This window comes from Aethalodelphis obliquidens, unplaced genomic scaffold (genome assembly GCF_003676395.1).
Source record: "Aethalodelphis obliquidens isolate GAN/ISIS:26980383/991018 unplaced genomic scaffold, ASM367639v1 scaffold18, whole genome shotgun sequence".
Classification (NCBI taxonomy): Eukaryota; Metazoa; Chordata; class Mammalia; order Artiodactyla; family Delphinidae; genus Aethalodelphis; species Aethalodelphis obliquidens.
Genome location: NW_020837962.1, coordinates 27,616,007 through 27,637,449, shown reverse-complemented (window position 1 = coordinate 27,637,449; position 21,443 = coordinate 27,616,007). Strand labels below are relative to the sequence as shown.

The following is a 21,443-nucleotide window of genomic DNA, read 5'->3' as shown; positions in this document are numbered from 1 at the left end:
CATGGAAGCAACCTAAATGCCCATTGACAGACGAATGGACAAAGAAGATGTGGTACATATATACAATGGAATATTACTCAGCTATAAAAAGGAACGAAATGGGTCATTTGTAGAGACATGGATGGACCTAGAGACTGTCATACAGAGAGAAGTAAGTCAGAAAGAGAAAAATATCATATATTAACGCATATATGTGGAATCTAGAAAAATGGTACAGATGAACCATTTGCAAGGCAGAAATAGAGACACAGATGTAGAGAACAAATGTATGGACACCAAAGAGGGAAACTGCGGGGCGGGGGTGGTGGTGGGATGAATTGGGAGATCAGGATTGACATATATACACTAATATGTATAAAATAGATAACTAATAAAAACCTGCTGTATAAAAAAAATAGTTCATAAAACACATTAAATTATACAATATGAATTTCCAGATTCATGAGCCAGCTTACCTGGGGTTAAACTCCACTTCTGCCTCTTAATAGTTTTTAATATGAGACAGTTAATTTAAACTCTCTGGGCTTCAGTTTTCTTATTATAAATGGGCATCACAATTTCTACCTTGCAGTATTGTAGTATTAAGTGATTTTATATTTATATAGCACATAGAAAACAGGGTCTGACATATAAGTACTTAATAAATGTTATTAATTTCTTTATTTAAATCTCTGATTCAAAGTTAGAATAAAATAAGAGGATGTAACAAACACTAGTTTAGTCTTAAGTGCTTTGGAAATTGTGCCTTATTTTGGATAACATAACTTAAAATTTTATAAATAAATGCACCCATGAAAATCAATGCGAAAATAAAAAAGAAACACAGTAATGGATGGTCTCTGAGATTTCTGCATCTTTCTCATTCAGGCTAGACGGTACAACAGCACACTTGTTCCCCAAATGGCTACATTAAAGGGTATAAGAAATTTATAGTTTTTGATATGAATGTCTTCTAATTTTTAATACTGATACTATGAAATGTTAAGGGAGACCTTCATCACCTGAAAAGTTAAACCATGACCACCTTGGAACACAGAAGCACCATGTGAGGTTGTGGCTTTATGATTTAAAAACAAGTATAGATCTTAAAGAATTATAACAGGGCAGCAGCTCATTTCAAGGTTTGCATAATGGTTCACTGACACAAACTTCAGAAAGTATGGAAGAAACAAGCACACCTCAAATACTTAAGGAGACATCCCAAAATTTCTACGGTACCTTTTATACTTTAAGGGTAACTTCCACTTTAAAATGAAGATTGCACTGCAGCATAAAATGACATTAATCCAAAATGCAGAAAAAATTTTAATTTCTTATTAGCAAGCTTATCTTAAACACATATAGCAAAAGAAAAAGAAGAATTAAAGATTAGAGAAATAAAATTTATGGCAGGGAACTAATTTCATATGCAAAAGCACAACAGAAATTATTTAAATTTAATATTAAGAAAATGGGGACAGCTACTAGCTTTTGTTCTATCATTTATTAGCTGTGTTATTTTAGGCATGTTACTTAACCTCTCTGAGCCTCAGTTTTATGAGTAATAATATATAAATAGTTTGTTCTTCCTAGGATTGTAATGAAGCTAAAATGTATGTAAGTGCTTAACACAATTACAGGCTGAAGTAAATGCTACTAAATGTTAGTTTTTTTTATTAATTTTTATTAGAGTATGGTTGCTTTACAATGTTGTGTTAGCCTACATTGCAGAACAAAATGAATCAGCCATACACATACAGATATCCCCTCCCTTTCATACTTCCCTCCCATTTAGGTTACCACCAGGCATTAGGCAGAGTTCCCTGTGCTTTACAGTACGTTCCCAGCAGTTGTCTATTTTATACATAGTATCAATAACACATATGTGTCAATCCCAGTCTCCCAATTCCTCCCTCCCCACCCCTTTCCCCCTTGGTATCCATACATTTGTTCTCTACGTCTGTGTCTCTATTTCTGCCTTGCAAATAAGATCATCTATACCATTTTTCTAGATTCCACATGTATGAGTTACTATACGATACTCGCTTTTCTCTTTCTGACTTACTTCACTCTGTATAACACTCTCTAGGTACATCCACGTCTCTACAAATGACCCAATTTCATTCCTTTTTATGGCGGCGTAATATTCCACAGTTAGTTATTATCACCAAAGAGAGAAGTAGAAGGAAAACAATTTTAAAAAAAAGTAAAACTAATCTTACCTTTGAAATTGAAATAAAGTTGTCAGTAAAAATAGAATACAAAAGACTAAGTTTTACAATTATAAAATTAAAATATCAACACTAACTAAAGTACAGTAAACTAAATTGTCTTCTATAATAAATTAGTGGCTTTAAAGACAGCACTTATTCTTGACCATGGTAAGGGTCTGGTTTACCTCTCATCTAGTGCAACAGCCATGGGTGTTCTGAGCAGCTGCTCTTTTCCTGTCCTGGACAACTAAGCTCATCCGCATGGAACAGAAGGTTCAAGTATATACTCATTAAATTTAATTTTCTAAAGTCAACTCAACTGAAACATCATCTGGCCTATGCAGTATTAAACAGGCAATATAATGCAATCTAATCTAAGGCCTGTGCTCTCCTTGACTTCTACATCTCAGCTGTAAAAATGCAGTGTCTTTATAATCCTGAAATCTTATTTTCTATTTCAAATACCTAAAAAATCTCTTATTAGATATACCAATGGAAGAGTTACAGGCATAACTGAAGAGTATGCATTAACACCTCAAAAATTCTTGCTTTCCCTTCTTTTTAAAAAAGAAATGAAATTATCCCTAACTAGCACTCCTGTGCACAGCAGCCCTGATGAAAGATACAGTAATGCAGATCTGTACCCAAATATCAATCTGTATACAGAAATATCTAGTAAAGAGCTCAGCCCTGGGGAAAATAATATCATTTTGACGGCTTCCCACTCATTCAGGAGGTAAGATTTTGTAAAAATGAAGTAAATACTTAAATAGCTTCCAAGAATAGGGACAAGCTGCCCCAGAGGTTTGCCACATAAGGCATGTTCTCTTCATTCAGCTTTCAGGACCCCATACTTCTCCATCTCCTTCCTGCTTCACTGGCTTCTCCTTTTCTGCTGCTGGAACTTCTTTTCTTCTAAATGTTGTAATGCCCCAGGTTCTCAATCCACAGAACACTTCTCTGCACACACTCCCTAGGTAATCTCAATTCGTCCCTTTGCTTCAAATACCATCTACACTGATGATCCTTAAATGTCTATCTCTAGCTCACCTCTATTTGGATTTCTATGAAACATCTCCAAATTAAACCCTGTCCCAAACCTGATCCTCCTTCTTTCCTCTCACCAAGTGCTACAACCAATCTACTGGGAAATCCTTTAGGATATTCCACCCAAATGCCGTATCTCCAATCCAGTCACTTACCACTGCTGCTACTAGTGCAAGCCACCATCCTCTCCACTCTGGGCTATTGCATTAACCTCTGAACTTCTCTTCTTGCTTACACTTCCGACCTCCTACAGACAATTTTTCACATAGCCAAATGAATACTTATAAAACATGAATCAAATCATGTCACTCCCGTGCTCAAAACCTTCCAGTAGCTTCCTTTCTATCATACTTGGTATAAAACCTAAACTCCTTGCCATGGCCAACAACAGCCTAAATGGTCTGGTCCCTAGCTCCTTCTCCAGTCCCATTTGTCTCAAGGACCCCACTGGCTACCATATTGTTTCTCAAATAAGCCAATTACTCCTACCTGCACATGCTGTTTGCTCTGCCTGGAATGCTCCTCCCCTAAACCTTGTTGAAATTCATTTCCTTAATTTGTCAAGACCTACAGTCAAACAGCCCTTCCCTGGACATCCTATTAAAATAGTGGCTCCCACCATTTTCTACATTTTTACCCTGCTTTCTTTTTCATCATAGCCCTTACTACCACCAGACATTATTTCCCAGTTTTCTTTTGTGATTGTTTATCCCCTTCACTAGAATGTAAGTTCAATGAGGAGCCAGGTCTTTTCTTCCTTATTCACCTGCACCATTATTTACCTGCATCATTCGTCTGTATCACTGCTATCCAGAACAGGGTCTGGTGCATGGTATCAACTCAAAAATTGGTTGCATGAACATATTATTTCTAAATGCTATTAAAATATTATTTGAAAGCATTAGGTTTGTAATTTAAAGTAAAATTATAAACATAAAATAGTTTTATAAACATAAAATAATCTAAAGTGAAATATTCTCTAGGCCACTCAGTCACGTGTGTAGAATTCTGGCTCCTAATTTTTACTTATCAGTTACAGGTTTTCAGTTGTTACCATTTAAAAGAATTCTAGAGCCTCTACTTTAAAAATACTAAGACACAAAACAACCACATTTTGTTTTTTGAACTTTGTTTCTTCACTAGTTTCATAGGACATCAGACCAAAGACTTTTTTTCTTCTTCTTTGAAGAGGTTTTACACTTATATAAATACTATGAGTCAATGATAAATTTGCTTTTAATATATTTTGTCATAATCAATTTCTCTTACTTCATTATCGAAAAAGCATTTCATCCATTCACAATGGAAAAACAGTTTATAAGTCTACATTTTAGGAGGAAAGACAGTATTCAGTTAGACTTTAGATCTGTGAATCCATCACAAAGCTAACTGTTTAATTCGTTTAATTCAAATCATGCTGTGAATTCACAGCAGGTATGCCAAAAGGCTGAAATGGGAATAGGCCGGCTGCATGTCTAAGAAACTCATCATAAAATGTGTCTGGTGCCCACAAATTAACAAGGACTCAAACTATTAAAAACACAAAAACAAGTTTACCACAGATATGTCATTGCAATGATTTGACCTCCAAGCAGGAAAACTAATAGCCCAAATCATGAACTAATAACTGTAACTGTCCATCTCTAAATAGCAGAGAAGCAGAAGTGGTTTTGTTTTAAACGCTTAAAAAGATTGAGGCTTGAGGACTCATGGCTTGTAGCAGAAATCTCTCTCCATGGGTTTGTCAACACATAGATCTTAACGGACACCATTCATTTTGTTGTCCCAGTAAGTGGTAATTCATTATTTTGTGTTTATTGAACTCAGTTATTACAGAGAAGGAATAGCTACATTTCCACACCTACCATCTTTTTCCCCCTTGTGAAAGGATGCAATAGGTAGAAATTAAGTATAGATAGGAAAACAATTACTTATAAAGTTTTAAAATAGTCAAATTTGAGATTTAAATCATAAAAACCCAACTTTTCTCAATTTATATATAATACACAAAGTTACATAAAGTTATTTTTAAACTATAAATACAAATTTACTGTGTGTATCTTTTCAGAATTAAAGTCTCCTTTATCTCCCTCTTTTGAAAAATTATATCATTAACAACTAATAAATGTAGATGGTGACAGAATTAGAAATTTACCATTCTGTAGCTCTTAATAAAATATTTGATTCAGGTAAGATCATTACAGATCTTAAAAGCCTAAAGTATCACCCCACAGATTACTTTCCAGCTACAAAGTGGGGTCTTTTCTTTACAACTGAGATGTTTAGTGTCATCACCTTAACCAAATGCTCAAATTCAACATCACTAATAGTGACAGTACATGTCTTACGACGGGATACAATATAAAGTCACAGCATCACCTTTCCATAAATGTCTAATCCAAATTATGCATTTACACTGAAGTTCAAGTTCACAGAAAATATAAGAACAAGTTAAATGTCACCATAAGGAAACATCTAGGCAAATCCTTGGCCTGTTCTCTTCAGAATATCAATGGCATAGAAAGAATGGAGGACTATTCTAGATTGACAGAGACTAAGAACACATAACAACCAAATGTAATTGGTGAACCATGATTGGATCCTGGTTTAAAAAACTATAAAAAGTCATGTGGGAAATAATTAGGGAGATTTTAATACGCTGAAGTATTGAAGAGTGAAGTCTCATGATGTCTGCAACTTATTTTCAAATGACTTAGCAAAAAAATAATAAAAATATAAATATATATACATATGTATGTGTAAATACAAACACAGACAGATGGCAGATATGCTAAAATATTATCTTGATTTTAGGTGGTCAGTTCATGGGTAATCAATATTCTGGTCTTCCAACTTTTCTGAATGCTTGAAAAAATTAAAATTAAAAGCAACTAACTTTTGCATTTAATGTTCAACATTTACAGTACCTGGTTCTTGAATGACATCTACCTTCCCCACACTGATCTGAAGTATTTCACCATTCTTTGCAAAAGTCTCCCATTCTGAATCAGTCTGCTGACAGGATGGACACCAAGGGGCATAACTATAAAAGAATAATAGCTAATCAATATACATACATGAAAAATATCTGTAAAATAAAATAGAGAAATAGAGTATTTAAATTGACAAAATAAATTCTTAACTAAAGGGAGACACAAAAGCAAGTTTTCCCAAAGTCATTAGACAAAGAAAAACAGAAGCACATTTCCCTCCTAGAATTTAATATAAATATTATGAATATATAATATTTATATTTATATATTATTTATATATTATATTATTTATATATTATAAATACATATTATATAATAATATTATTATATTATTTATATATTATAAGTATATAATATTTATATATATATTCCAGGAGGAATATCAATCCCCTGGGAAAAAATTAGCCAAAGTTTTAAGATTTTTCACAAATTACTATAATACTTAAAGTATTTTATTTCAATGTTATTGCTACAATCAACCCAAATTTTATCACTTTCCAGATAGTTTTTGATATTTGAGGGTGAACATTGTTTTGAAAGTGCTACTAAAGGAGAACAATTTTCATAAGGGTGCTCCTAAACTAGCCAAACCAGTTTCAAATCCATCAAAGCTACAAATCTGATGAGCAAAGACCACAAGATCTGCTAGTGGGTCCTCAAGAATGTGTGTCATTTCCAAAGATCTGTGGCAGTTCTGAACCATTTCGAGAAAGAAAGCAGAAGCTATAGGCTAAACCAACTCTACCTGACACTTAAGAATTAGAAGAACCTGTGTCTTCAATCAGAACTCTGCTTTTTACATTAATTTTTTTCATTCAATAAACATGAACTGAGCACCAACCAAGAAGCTGAGGCTATAGCTGTGAACAAGACAGATGTGCCTCCTCTCCTTAGGGAGTATACAGTCCAAAGAGGTAATTACAAACCAGGTGGCAAATGTGAGTATAGAAAAGATGGTATAGAGACACTCAGGCGCTGGGTGATCTCAGAAGGGCCCAAAGAGAAAGAAGCAACTGTGCTAAGATCTAAAGGAGGAGTAACAGTCAGAGAGGGATCAAGGAATGTTCTAATCTAAGCAGAGAGAACAATGTGTGTGAAGGTGCAGAGTACTGAGCATTTAACTAAAGTTGTATAAAGAGTTAGCACTCTATTTGAAGCTCCATGGTTAGCCCTAAAGAGGTAAGAGAATTCTGATCAGATTCACATTTTGTAAAATGCACCCAGCAGTTCTGTGGATAATGGATCAGGGAAGAATATGATGGAAGCAAAGAGAAGAGGTAGAAGGCTGGCCCTCTCTAGCTCTATCTTTAAAAAAGACTAGTATAGGGGTTCCCTGGTGGTGCAGTGGTTGAGAGTCTGCCTGCCGATGCAGGGGACACAGGTTCATGCCCCGGTCCGGGAAGATCCCACATGCCATGGAGCGGCTGGGCCCGTGAGCCATGGCCGCTGAGCCTGCACGTCCGGAGCCTGTGCTCCGCAATGGGAGAGGCCACAACAGGGAGAGGCCCGCGTGCCGCAAAAAAAAAAAAAAAAAAAAAAAAGACTAGTATAGCCAATTCCAAGATCATTCTAAAAGGTCATTAATCTTCCCATTATAGCTCACTGTCCAATCCCCTGAGGTCCAGGAGACATGGACCAGAGAACATGGTCCAAGAACAATCTGCTGACATGACATCTTTGAATGTGGATTTTTCTATAAACACTGTATACCTACACTTCCAAGGCAGAGTACATCCTGGTATACAGTAAGTGCTCAATAACTGTTTGCAGAATACATAAGTGAACAAACTTTAAAGAAAATTATATTCTTCATCTGAGAAAATAGTTGTTTTCTACCTATTTTCTAAATATCCAAATGGCAGATGAGACTGGGGCAAGCAGTTGGTAAACTCTAGGGAAAAAAGGAACATTTTATTATTAAGTACATTTCAACAGGCATTTCAATATATTGGATAAGAGTTCTGCCAGAGGCATCAGAGAGACCAATTACAAATTAACCATGTGTCTTTGAGCAAGTTAATAATCCCTCCATGCCTCAGCTTTCTCAACTATAAAATGGGATAATAACAGCAGCTACCTTAGAAGGTTATTGAAAGATTAGATGACACATGTAAAGCAGGCACATATTAAGAAAATCATTAATGTAAATGACATTTGTAATATACGCCTGGTTTCAGAGACATTTTTATGATGCGTTAGCTCATCTGAACCTTATGGCCTCACTGTTGTAAGGCAACAAGGCAGATTCAGAGAGACTTGCTGACAGTCACCTCAGACCACACAGAGCAGGAACACAGATGGAGGTATTTGTGTGATAAAAATGTCCAAGGAAAATAAGATCCAACAGAGAAAGACAGAGAGACAGACAGTAGGAATAAGAAAGACATTACCAAAAGAAAGGAAGAAAGTTTGAGGTACAGTTTAATTAACTTCTGATCCTCTTTGCTTTGTTTCCCTAGAACAGTTTCTGCATACAACTGTTTCTGCATACAACATATTTGCTATATCAGTAATGATTAAATCATGCAAATTTCATCATTTTAAAAAATCCTAGTCCCTAATCTCTAGACAGACTATTATATAAATAGAGATTTTGGTGAAACTGACCCTCAAAATATACAAATGCCACTGAGGTAATTTTAGATACTCCATTTTCTTTGTCGCTGTTACCCACTGGTCTGTGGCACTGTTAATGCCATTATTGCTAAGATTTAATCAGAGTTTATTGTGCTGGAATGTACCAAGGTCATCCATTAACCTAGTGTGTTCTTTTGGTGACGGAGATAAAGCAGCCCTGAGTCTCAGAAGTGGGAACTGGTCCACTGTTGTTGCAACTTTTTAAACTATTAGTATTCTTTTGTATCTAAAAGATAGTCATTTAGGATCTACCATGACACCTGCTAGAGAAATTTCACTAGAATGAACACTCCATGAAGGCAGTGACTGGTGCATTGCTTGTACCTAGAACAGAGCCTGGCACATTCTAGGTCACAGTAACTATTTATTACATCAATGAACAAAGGGGAGGTGATAGTGATTATCCTTAGTACCTAAGAAAATATATACAGCTGTTTCCTTCAGTGATATACTAGCTCGTTATTAAAGAACAATTAAAGTCTATTATTCATTCATTCACTGAGTCAAAAAGTATTTATTGAACACCTAGAACTTGAGTTATTAAGGTTCTGTAAACAGGAGGAGGAAAAACTTTGTTCCTCTACTTAAAAGCTTATCATCTAGAGGAGGAGTAAGACAAAAACCAAGTACAAAAACATATAAATTGATTATAAGTTGTGATAAGGTCATGCTAGATACAAATAAGAAAGAATTTTCCTGGGTGGTTTGGGTACAGAGAAGGCGGGGCACCTGTATGAATGGTAAGGAGTGTCAGGAATGAACTCAAAGCGATATTCTTAGTTTGCAGAAATTACAGAGATGCTAAGTCATGGGTGGACCTCTGAATCCCATAGGGAAAAGGCCTCCTCTTATATGGGTCAGGGTGCAGGCCAGCTGAAAGCATAAGCATGAGTCAGCCAGGCTCTGTGCCTTCCTCCAGGCTCCCCCACTGTACAATTACTCTCCTCAGCTTGCACTGGGGATTGCAAAGCTCAGGCCAGCATTCTAGTTCTGGCTTTGCCCACCACTTACTAAGGATATGGGTTAAAGCTTTAACCTCCCAAGTTTTCGTCTCCTTTAGTTAATGATAATGAGAATAATGATCCTGCACCAGATTTCTGGGATGCTCAAATTCTGAAAGAGGGCATTCTGAATTGCTTACACTGATGTTAGCAATGTAACTATTTACTGTGATGATGATGACGATGGAGAAGATGTGGATGATTACCCTTTGTGGAAACAATGTGAAATCAAATACTTCTATGTTAGCCTATAAGCTCCTCTTTTGCATGCTTTTAAATTACCCATAAAAGTACCTAAGGCAGTGGTTTCCAGTCAGAGGCATTTGGAAGTGTGTATAGGGGATGGAGGTTTAAATATTTTTGATGTCACATGACTACTAGAATGTTATGGGCAGGGGCCAGGGATGCCAAAGGTTCTGCAATGTGTGAGCCATCCCCACATATCAAAGAACTGTCCAACTCAAAATGGTAATAGTACCCTGGTGAGAACCACTGAGGAATGCTCAAGAGAGAGGAAGCATTCAACAAACATTTGCTAAATAAACAAACGCTACCTATGCTACTTATTTCCTTCACAGCCCAGCAGACATGCCAGTCCCTTGAGATCAAGAAATGTAATTTATTCACCTTCATCCTCCCAAGTCCCCAACCCTGAACCTGACACATAACAAGCATTTAATGACTATCTCTTATACATTCAATCAATAAATCACCACTATCGATGAAACTGCAAGAAATTATAACTATTTGATATGGGCAAGTTAAGGCAATGATGTTCTCTCCAAGTATAAGAAGGATACTAGAAAAACAACACTAAAACCAAGAGATCCTAGGGAAATACATGAGGCTTTTCTCCATCACCAGATGACTAGTTTCAATTTTGAAACATGATCATCCCAAGAACAAAGTCAGAAAAAGTATTGCTTTATAAAGATTTCTATGCCTTAGAGATAAATATTTTAGATATTTTAACCCAAAGACACATTTTTCCTCTAGATATCAGTTTAAAGTATGTGGGTCAAAATTAAGCTTTGTAGATATCTACTTATAGACTTGGGGTAAAAAAGCCACCAGAACAGCATTATATTGTATATTTTTGTGTTTCAAAAGAACAAAAGTAGTATTCTCAAGCACTGATATGATGGGAACCAAGCAAGTGTTGGTTCAAAATAAATTATTGATACCAATCTAACCAGGAATTGTATTATAGGAACTTTGTACGAAGTGGGATCAAAAAGAAAAAGTCCCCAGAGGAGAGGGAGCATATAAACAAATGAACAAGTAAAGAACTGTCATTCAAAGTAATGTTACAATTTTATTATCAGAAAGCCTCCTAACTTGCTTCTTTTGAGAAGTTAAATATATCATCACCTGTGGATCCCTAAAAATCTCCATTTATTATGACCAGTTCATCTGAACAAAGTACTAACATGGGAGCAAGTATTAACACATTTTGTTTTTCTCTTATAGACACCAGAAAAAAAAATCTGATAACTTACTGGATGTTTGAAAGAATTTCTAGAAATTTATAGTAGGCTTATAGTGGTACTGAAGATATAAATTTTATTTTTTTTAAGTGTTGGATTTTGTCAAAGGGATGAGGAATATCACAAATAAACAGCCACAATTTTCTTCAGGACGAGCACTTAGCTTCTGGAATTTGGAGGTAATGGTTCTTTCCTTTCTAGCTGTACTTCATTCATATCAACCTATTCTGAAGTGTACTCGATGAAAAGAGAACTTCTAAGAAGATCTCAAGTGTCTACACAGCTTACTTTCGGTTACAAGTATCATCCTGAACCAGAGCCCAAACATAACTCCATACAATGGACACATAGCAAGCTTACAACAATTGATTACTACACCTCAGCTTGTACACTTATGAAGTAAAATTTGAACCATCAACATAGCCATAAGAGTTGTTGGCTGTTGCTTGTTTATAATCTTAACTTGGCTTACACTTACCTGAGCTTTAGTGTTCTTAGTTTTTACTTAAAAAAAGAAAAATAAGAACATAGCTACTCCAAAAGGAACTATAAAGGAGTTGAGGCCATTAAAAATAACAAGTCTTTTCTGCTTTGACCTTCATCATGCACATACACAAACTCAGTTTTAATCAGAAAACTGACATCTAGAAAACCTCCATTGTACAAGCACCTACTTAAAAAACAACTTTCTGTACTACTAGCTGATAAAACAATCTCTCTAAAACTCTTGCAATTATTACAAACATGACAGTCCTGTCATGCTTACTTTAAAATTTTCTCTCTTAAATAGAAAATGACCTCAACTCTATTCAAAGTAGTTAATTGGTTAATTTTAATCAGTGCTTCATGTCTACAGATCTCTTTAATAATTTCATTGATTTATTATGATACCAAAGGCATTTTACTTTGAAGTCTAAAATATCCCCTGCTTTGTGACCAAAAGGTAAATACTTGTTTGAAACAGTACTGTGCATTATGTTCTTTGAACAATGTCATCTACTAAGTGACTTACAACTTTTGGGCCTGAGGTTTTCAGTCTATAGAATAATCTGTTTGCAATCTAAATTCAAAGAATCAAAATTTAGTCTTAAGACAAATGAAGGAAAATTTCAATTCTGTGAAAGTCTGTGTCCTCAACGTAAAATTAGTTAAGAGATGTTAGCAATCAAGTATGTGTATCATCTGAAAACCACAGGCTAAGGAGATGTGGTCTCGGTGATTATTTCTTCAGCCATTCTCCATTTTCCTTACAAGCCCCCCACGATGGTCTCTCTAGCCTATTGAGACATCTGCCCACTGCCTATTTCAAGCCGTCTTTCGAATGGTTACTTCCTTCCTAAATTTTAAACTATAATGAATAAATCTTCCCTGCTCCTAACTCAAAACTGCATTTTCCCACCTCTCCTCAAGCCAAGGCACTATCCAATATGTACCTTTTATTGTTCAAAAGGGGCAATTTATTAATATCCTTTTCTTTAAGACACTAGCACAATTAAGTTATGATACCTACCCAGAAATCTCTACCTCTAAAAACTATAGCAAATATCAACATTTATTTGCAAACTTGTTTTAAAGCTTCAAAGGCACCCACCTTTCCGTTTATCTTTCACAAGGACATCGGGTCTTCAAAATGAAGACTGAGATACTTTGTACAGACTGGTCTGCCCTTCACCATGCTGCAATTATTCATTCAACAAGTACCTTGCCTAGTCAGTGCTACGTTATTTGTTCCGTACAGAAGCGTCACTGAATGACAGCCCTTTCCCCTCTACATACACTTTTATCAAAAGCTAGAGACTTTCTTGCAGATTTCTCTGTTCCCCTTCCTCCCCTTGGTAAACCGCTCATCCACCCCATCCCTAAAACACTTCCTCTCAAAATAGGTAACTAGTCAGGCAGGAGAGGATGCGCTACACCCGCAGCCCTCAACGCGGAGGGCCGGGCGCGCATGCGCAGCGTCGGGGGCCTGGCCCAGCTCTGCAGGTCGCTGGCTGGGCGGGTCCCGGCCCGAGGTCTAGCCCAGTAGGCACTGCGGTAGTGGGAGAGGGCGGCAGCCGCGAAGGCCGTGTGGCGAGCGGGGCGGGCGGGAACACTCACAATTTCAGCATCCACTCGCCCTCCAACACCAGCGTCCAGTTGGAGGCTGTCATGGGCCGCACCAGGCTCCGCTCCTGCGGCAGCACGGCCTGCTCCGGGCCGGCCTCCGCCTCCGCAGCTGCCGCCGCCGCGACCCAGGCGACCAGGAGCGCCGTGAGCAGCGAGCCACGGCGACCGCCCTCCATGTCTGGACGCGGAGCGAGGCACCTCGGCAGGGTCTGGGGCAGAGGGTACGGCCGGCCTACGGGCCGGGCCTTCCCAAGTAGTGCGAGCAAAAACCGGGCCGCCCCACCTCCGCCCTACCGCGCCGACCAGCCCAGCTCGAGAATGGGATGGCAGTCACCGCCTCTTATCGGCCCGGGCCGCGGAGGCCACGCCCCCTCCCGCCTCGACTCGCTGTTGCCCGGGGCGTCGGTTGCCTTGGCAACGGCCGCCCTCCCCCTCCTGACCGCTGCGTTGAAAATAAACAGATGAGCCGTTGTTGCTTAACTGAGAACCTGCCCGGCGTGTGCCTGGGCTCCAGTAAGGGGTGCGGGGGGGGGGGGGGGGGGGGGGAATGGCGGTTGGTGCGTGTGGCTTTTTCTAAAGAGAAACGTCTCCAGTAATAAAAAAATGCATCACCGATTCAATGGTAGCAAAAATAACAGCAATGGACTACAAGTAAACTGCTGAATGGAAAAACAAAAGGACATGTTGGGCATCTCTTACTGAATGGGAGAGGAAATTTTAAGTACTCTTTGCCTGTGTATAATGAAGTAGCACTGCCTAATTGGAGATAATGAAACTAGACCATGCAATTCTATTTTTTACAAAAATAATGTTAATTTCACAAAAAAACGTTTAAAACATGGGTACTAACAGATAAAATGAGTCAATAAGAATAGTGCCAGTTGCGATTAAATGACTTCTCGCTTCTCTTGGCTACACTTTTGTTAGATCTAAAATGAGAATGGCCTTAAATGATTTCCACATCTCTTTCCAGATACCCATTCGATGCATCTGTACCTTGAGATCACTACACCCTTAGTATGTAAGACTGAATTAAAATCAGAGGTCGGGTATGCTGTTTCAAAGTGTTGCTTTACAAGAATTCATTAGATGTGAAAAGCATAAAACTGGGTAGTGTGGTCAATATATCATGAAAAAGTGTGATTTCTGTCCTGGGCAGAAATCAAATCAACAAAGACAGCTATGCAACTAAGAGTATTGCAGGGCACATGAGATCAATCTCCAATCAGTACTTACAGGTGACAAAGATGAATTTTGCCAGCAGAGATGATCATACCTGAATTAGGTGTTAATTAGTTGTTGCTCAATTCTGTGTGGAGCCAGCCCTTATCTGTAAGACCCAAATTTACAAACCACTGTAAACTTGGAAAGTGGCCTTGCAATAAATGTTACCAAAAGTCAGTTATTTTATACAGATCAGTCCTATAAACTCAGTTGGAAATATTTTATTTTGTTTTTAGGAAGAAATGGCATACACAGAAATTCTATCATTCTTTTCAGTGTAGCTTTTGTATATGATATATGATTGGTAAAACAAATTCTTAAAATAGGATCTGATATTAAGGAATTAGTGTTAATTTTGTTGGGTGTGATAATGGTGTTATGATTATATTTTAGAAGCCTTTATTGGTTACAGATAGTGAAATATTTATGGGTGAAATAATATGATGTCTAAAATTCTCTTTACTCCAAAAATAAAATTTGGGGGCGGTGGAAGGAAAATGAATGAAACAAAAGTAGCACAACATCAATCAGTGCTGAAGCTAAGTTCATTTTTGCTATTCTCTCTATTTTTGTGTAGGCTGGAAAATTCGCAAAATGAAAAGTTAGGAAAGGAGAGTATCATTGCTGAAGCTCTTCCTTACTTCTAACACAAAATGAGTGTTCAAGGATTGCATTTCTTGGCCTTCAGACTAGGGTCACTAGGAAGAAGTATAGCAAGCACGTGTGGGCAAGTGTGTGGTGGGGTGGCACAGACTAGGCTAGGGCATTGGCCTGACACTTTCTACCTATGTGACTTGGGGCTAAAACCAGTTAACACCAACTTTTCTTTTTAAATGCAGGTAATAATAGAACCTACTGCATAAGGTGGCTATAAAGATTAAATGAGATAAATATAAATATATATTGAGATATAAATGAGATAAATATAATGCCTAGATAATTAGGTCAGGGCTCAATCCTTTTCATATTTAAAGCATGGAATCACAGTTTATAGAAGATTGGTACTTGGCACTGGGAGAAAGAACTTTTGTCCCTAGAGCAGTTTCCAGTGGTGGCACTGTGGGCAGCTATGGTTACACAAAAACACATGGCTTCTAGTAGGAAAAGGAAGCAAGATAACAACAAATATTCCAATGGTAGAAACTTTAAAAACATAGTAACAAGCAAAGACCTTGATAAAATTGGCAATGTGGGACTTAATATTACTAAGAAAAGGAGATAAGGAGATTGTATTCAGATTACAAACTCCATAGTAATAAGTTATAGAAGTAATATGCACTGATTTTCCTATTGAGGATGGAGAAACATTAAATAAGCTACACAATGCTGTAAAATTAGTCCATAAAGTAATAATAGTACAGGAATTTAATTACACAAACAGATTTGCTAAATGCCTTACAGGAACAAGAGGTGGAGGGAGAATTATTAAATAGGACACTTCCTAGAACAGATGGTAGAAGAAACCATAAATGATTGAAATAAACTGAATTGTTCCAGGCTAGTGACTAGAAATGAATCCAAAAGGAGCCGTGATAAGCCTCTAAGAAACAGCAAACAGCAACCCCAGGACCACCTGCTAGGGAAAGAGAATCAACTAATTTTTTTTCAAAACTAATAAGTGAGCTCAGGAAAAGCTGCATACAAGAGATATATACACAGGTCAATTCTCTTCCTATATACCAGTAAGAATTAATTTTAAAATGTAATATAGACAAACATCACATTCAAGAGCAACAAAAACTACCCAAAGAAAGAAAGAAACATGCAAGACATATGAAAAAAGCTAGAGGACTTTGTGGAGATGTCAATTTCCCCAAATTAATCTGTAAATCTAATGCAATAGGATTCAAAATCCAACCAACTTCTTTCATTTAGAATTCTAAAAATCTATCTTAAAAAGTTAATGCTTAAGTCTAGACAATAGTATTTTGAAAAAGACCAATGATGTAGGTGTTGCTCTCTCAGGTATTAAATCTGCTATAAAGTTACAATAAAACAGGGAGGTATTGGTATAAGAAGAAGCAAATAGAAAAATGGATCAGAGTAAAGACTCAATAAACAAAACTATATGTATATGGATATTTATATATGTTAAAGGTGGTGTAGTTGACAGGATAAAGTAGACTTAGATTGCAGTGACAAACAACCCCCCAAATTTCAGAGGCTTGACTCATAAAGTTCCTTTCTCTGTCATGCAAAATCCTCTTTGGCCTAAGAGACTCTGGGGAAGCTGAACACTAGGCAGGGTCTACGTAATACATGCTGCTTCAGTCTTATGGCTCTGCCACCTCAACACGAGACCTTCCCCATGATCATAGCAGGGAAAGGGAAAAGTAAAACACCGCAAGGAGCTTTTGGCTTCCTTAGGCCAGAAGTAGCACATCCCAATTCAGCTCATGGTCCACTGGCCAGAACTAATCATAAGACTGCATCACTTATAGGAAGGGTGGTCATCCATGGGAAATGAATATTGATGCATACTAATAATGTCCAAAAACGGCATTTCAAATAGGTGGGAGCAATTGGACTGATGCATAGTAGTGTTAGGACAATTTCCTCCTCATTGAGGAAAAAAATATCTCTACCTCAATCTACATATCAAAATATTTTTCAGATCCACTAGTGAAAAAGTATACGATAACAAGTGTTCTTGGAAAGCTTTTGGGGGAATACTTTTATAATCATCTGATGGGCAAAGCCTTCCTAAGTAACACAAGAAACACTGAGGCCATAAAAGGATTCTGGTAAATTTGCCACCCAATAAAAACAATTTTTAAGTAAAGCCAAACTGAGCAAAATGACCTGAAATACACACAACACACAAAGGTTTAAATTCAAGAAGTTCTACAAATAATTAAGAGAAAGATATACCGCCCAATAAGGAAAATAGAAAAGAAAATAAATACCCACAGAAGAAGAAATCCAAATGCCAGACGAATATGAAAACCTGTGCCTGCGTACTGCAGATCAGAAAAAGGACATTTTATAGTTGCAAATACAGTTTATTTGATAATTCCCTGTGATTCCCCTTGGAGTCCAGTCAACTGCGATTAGGACCAGCCACCCCAATATTATAAAGTCTTCACTGGACTCTAATTACAATAGCTCCCTTTCTGTAACTACTTGCCCCCTCATTTTCTGATTATATTGTCTGATTACATGATATTTGGGAACCTGGCAAGTTAGTGTCAATTTTAAAGTAGGATTAAATGGGAACTGGAAAAGAGAGAGGCACAAATTTTATTCAAAGCAATTGTGTGCTACAAATCTGGCAAATTGTACATGAAGGGGAACAACAAAACCATCAAGGAATCCAAGTATAAATATTATGTGTAATGATTGGTAATCTCTAATAATCACCAGGCCCTGGATATTGGAGTATACCAGGCAGTTTCTTCATTTCATTCAGCAAATTTTATGGAGCATATATTATGTGCAGGCCTTATGCTAGATTCTGTGAGATCAAGAGAGGCATGAGTCTCCTTTCTTAATGAGGAGGCATAATAAAAGTTAAATAATGTTCAGAAAACACTAAGTATTCAATGGTCTAGAGCATTTCAGAATAGGAAGGTTGAGAATATGCCACAGAAGATATTGAGCTTTAGAGCTCCTCTGATAGGAATAGAACAGACAAAGAAAAGAAGCAGAGAAAATTCCAGATGGAGAAGATGCCCTGATAAGAACCCCCAAATTTAACTCTCAGCCTTAAAAAAAAATCTAAACCATGTTTATTATGAACAAATATCTGTTGTCTTGGCATTTGAAGGTTGGGAAATCAGGCTAACTGTATTCGTGTACTTAACACAGTTAGTCAAGATTTACTTTTATCGTAGAGAAGAAACTGGGAAGGAACAAAGATGTCCATTGAGTTTATTGCTCTGCTCCAAGGCAATAAAACATATTAACTAAATCATCAGTTCTTGTTATCTATACAAGAATTCATTTTACAAATCTCATTTTAGTAAATATTTCTTGATATTTGAACCAAATATTTCCCAAGGTACTTAAATCATGCATTAAAAAAAATTTTCCTTTTGTCTTATTTACATTTCAGTGAAAGTAAAGAACAACAGTTCACCATTTAATAAACTTAAGTTTATATTCCTAAGTATAATTTTTGTCCATATTTCAAGCCCCTCTCACTTTGTCATCATATTTGAAATCCAAAATTAGACACAGATAAGCATTAAAATATTAGACAGTACAGGCCAAGAATTGAACATTTCTCATTTTACCTAATAAAATACTTTGGGATAATCACTAGGCAGTAACTTATATGTTCCTGATAGAAGCTGAGAAAACAATTTTGCTTGTCTTACAAGAGAAAATATGACTAAAATGTAACTAAAAGTCCATATTTCACATAAATCAGTAGTACAATTTACTATTAAAGCATAAACATAACACTTAAAAATTATAAACATAGTAGGATAGATTCTACATAACACCATTTTGCCCAACTGCCAGTGACTTGCTGGTAAATGATCAACAACCCACATCCCTGAGGCTGAGAAGCCCAGACTTGTTGAGTTTGTCAATTTTTGTGTGCTAAGTACTCCCACATGACTGATTTCAAACTACCAACTTGATATCCACCAGCTAGAAGCATTTCTGAAAATTTGCCAGTTGGCTCTTACAAGCTGGCGCAAGATGACTCCAGCGTCCCACTGCAAACACTGATAATACTCTACTACCACTCAATACAATTGCTTACCCTTTATTGTTTTAAATACTAAAGATAGGGGTTTAAAAACTTTAAAATACTTTTAAAATATATGGATATAAGTGTGTGTATGTGTTTTGCAAATTTATGAACTTAAAATACTACCCTTGATTCAATTCCATGCTTTTGGGCACTTACTAAATTTCTTAAAAAAAAAAAAAATTTAAACATAACCAAAGAACACGTATGTTTTCAAGTGAGTCCTTACATAAAGATGTACCTGGTGTTGAGTTACTGTTTGCATCTGTTGCTGTGAATGCACACACACACAGACACACACACACACACACATCATTGAATGTTTTTTTTGAAGTATAGTTGATTTACAATGTTTCAGGTATACAGCAAAGTGATTCAGTTATACATACATAGATATATGTATTCTTTTTCAGATTTTTTTCCATTATTGGTTATTACAAGATATTGAATATAGTTACCTGAGCTATACAGTAGGTCCTTGTTTATCTATTTTGTATATACTACTGTGTATCTGTTAAACCCAAATTCCCAATTTATCCCTCCCCCATCCTTTCCCGTTTGGTAACTGTAAGTTTGTTTTCTATGCCTGTGAATCTGTTTCTGTTTTGTAAATGAGTTCATTTGTATCATCTTTTTAAGATTCCATATCTAAGTGCTATCATATGATATTTGTCTTTCACTGTCGGACTTCACTTATTATGATAATCTCTAGGTCCATCCATGTTGCTGCATTAATCCCATACTGTTTTGATTAGTGTATCTTATAACATATCTTGATATCTGGTAGAGAAAAGTGTATGCCTTTGTCTATGCTTTTCATAATTTACTTGGATAGTCTTATTTCTCTATTTTTCCATATATATTTTAGAATCATTTGATTTGGACCAATCATAAAAACAAACGAACTAAAACTGCTGAGATTTTTTAAATTGTGATTATACTGGATATATAAATCAATTTACAAGAACTAACATTTTAACAATATGGAATTTTCTAATCTATCAGTGATGTATAGCACTAAATACATCTTATTTAATGATTTTGACTAAAGTTTTATGATTTTCTCCATAGAGATAACACAGTTTTTTTGTCATGTATACTACTAATTACTTTTTTTTTTTTTTTTTGGCTGCACCACGTGGCAGGCAGGATCTTATTTCCCCCACCAAGGATTGAATCCGTGCCCCCTGCAGTGGAAGCCAGGAGTCCTAACCACTTGGCTACCAGGAAAGTCCTTAATTACTCTATTTTAAAGTGCTATTTTAATTGGTCTCTCTTATATTTTCCTCTCTAAGACTTGTTTCTGGGACATATGGCTGCAAACGATTTTAAATATAGATTTAGTATACACTTAATTGTTAAACTCAGTTCTGGAAAAAAATTGTCTGAAGTTTTGTGGCAGAAAAAATTTTAAGGTGGCCTCTGGTGTACATACCCTGTATAAGCCCCTCCTCTTGTGTGTGGGCAGGACCTGTAAATATAATGAGATATCTCCCCATGATTAGGTCAAGCTATATGGCATAGGTGAAGGGATTCTGCAGATGTCATTAAATTCTCCAATCATTTGAAAGCTCTTAAAGCCCTTACTAAGGGCTTTAAGCTACTAAGGGCTAAGGGCTTAAAACTCTTAGCCCTTCCTAAGGAACGACACTCTCCCTCTGGCCTTGGCGAAGGAGGCCCCCATATTGTGAGCTGGCTGTGGAGAGGTCTGGCCTCGAGCAGCTGAGAGCCTCAGTTCCACAACTATAAGAAACTGAATTCTATCAATTACCTGAATGAGCTTGGAAAGGGGCCCTGCTATCCTGATGAGAACACTGGGGTCAACATGTTGATTTCAGATATGGGAGACCGTGACCAGAGAGCTCTAGTATGTCTGCCTGGGCTCGTGGCCCACAGAAACAATGAAATAATAAATATGTGTTTTTTAAGCCATTATGTTTTGGTAGTTTGTCACACAAACTTGTAGACACTATCAGATGAAATAACTCCTGTTGGTCCCTAGTTTGCTAAGAAATTTTTTTAAGAACAGAGGTTGAATTTTATCAAATACATTT

General features: G+C 36.7%; 1 protein-coding gene across 1 annotated transcript in view; it reads right to left on the bottom strand.

The window, feature by feature from the left end:
• The window catches only part of TMX4 (thioredoxin related transmembrane protein 4), a 42,667-nt gene extending 28,900 nt beyond the window's left edge, over nt 1–13,767 (bottom strand). The window contains exons 1-2 of the mRNA XM_027118193.1: nt 13,455–13,767; nt 6,167–6,282 (exon numbers count right to left, since the gene is read on the bottom strand). Coding sequence (XP_026973994.1) covers nt 6,167–6,282; nt 13,455–13,639 — 301 coding nt within the window. The 5' untranslated portion in view covers nt 13,640–13,767. The remainder of the gene's footprint in view (nt 1–6,166; nt 6,283–13,454) is intronic.
• Nucleotides 13,768–21,443: the final 7,676 nt, after the last annotated feature.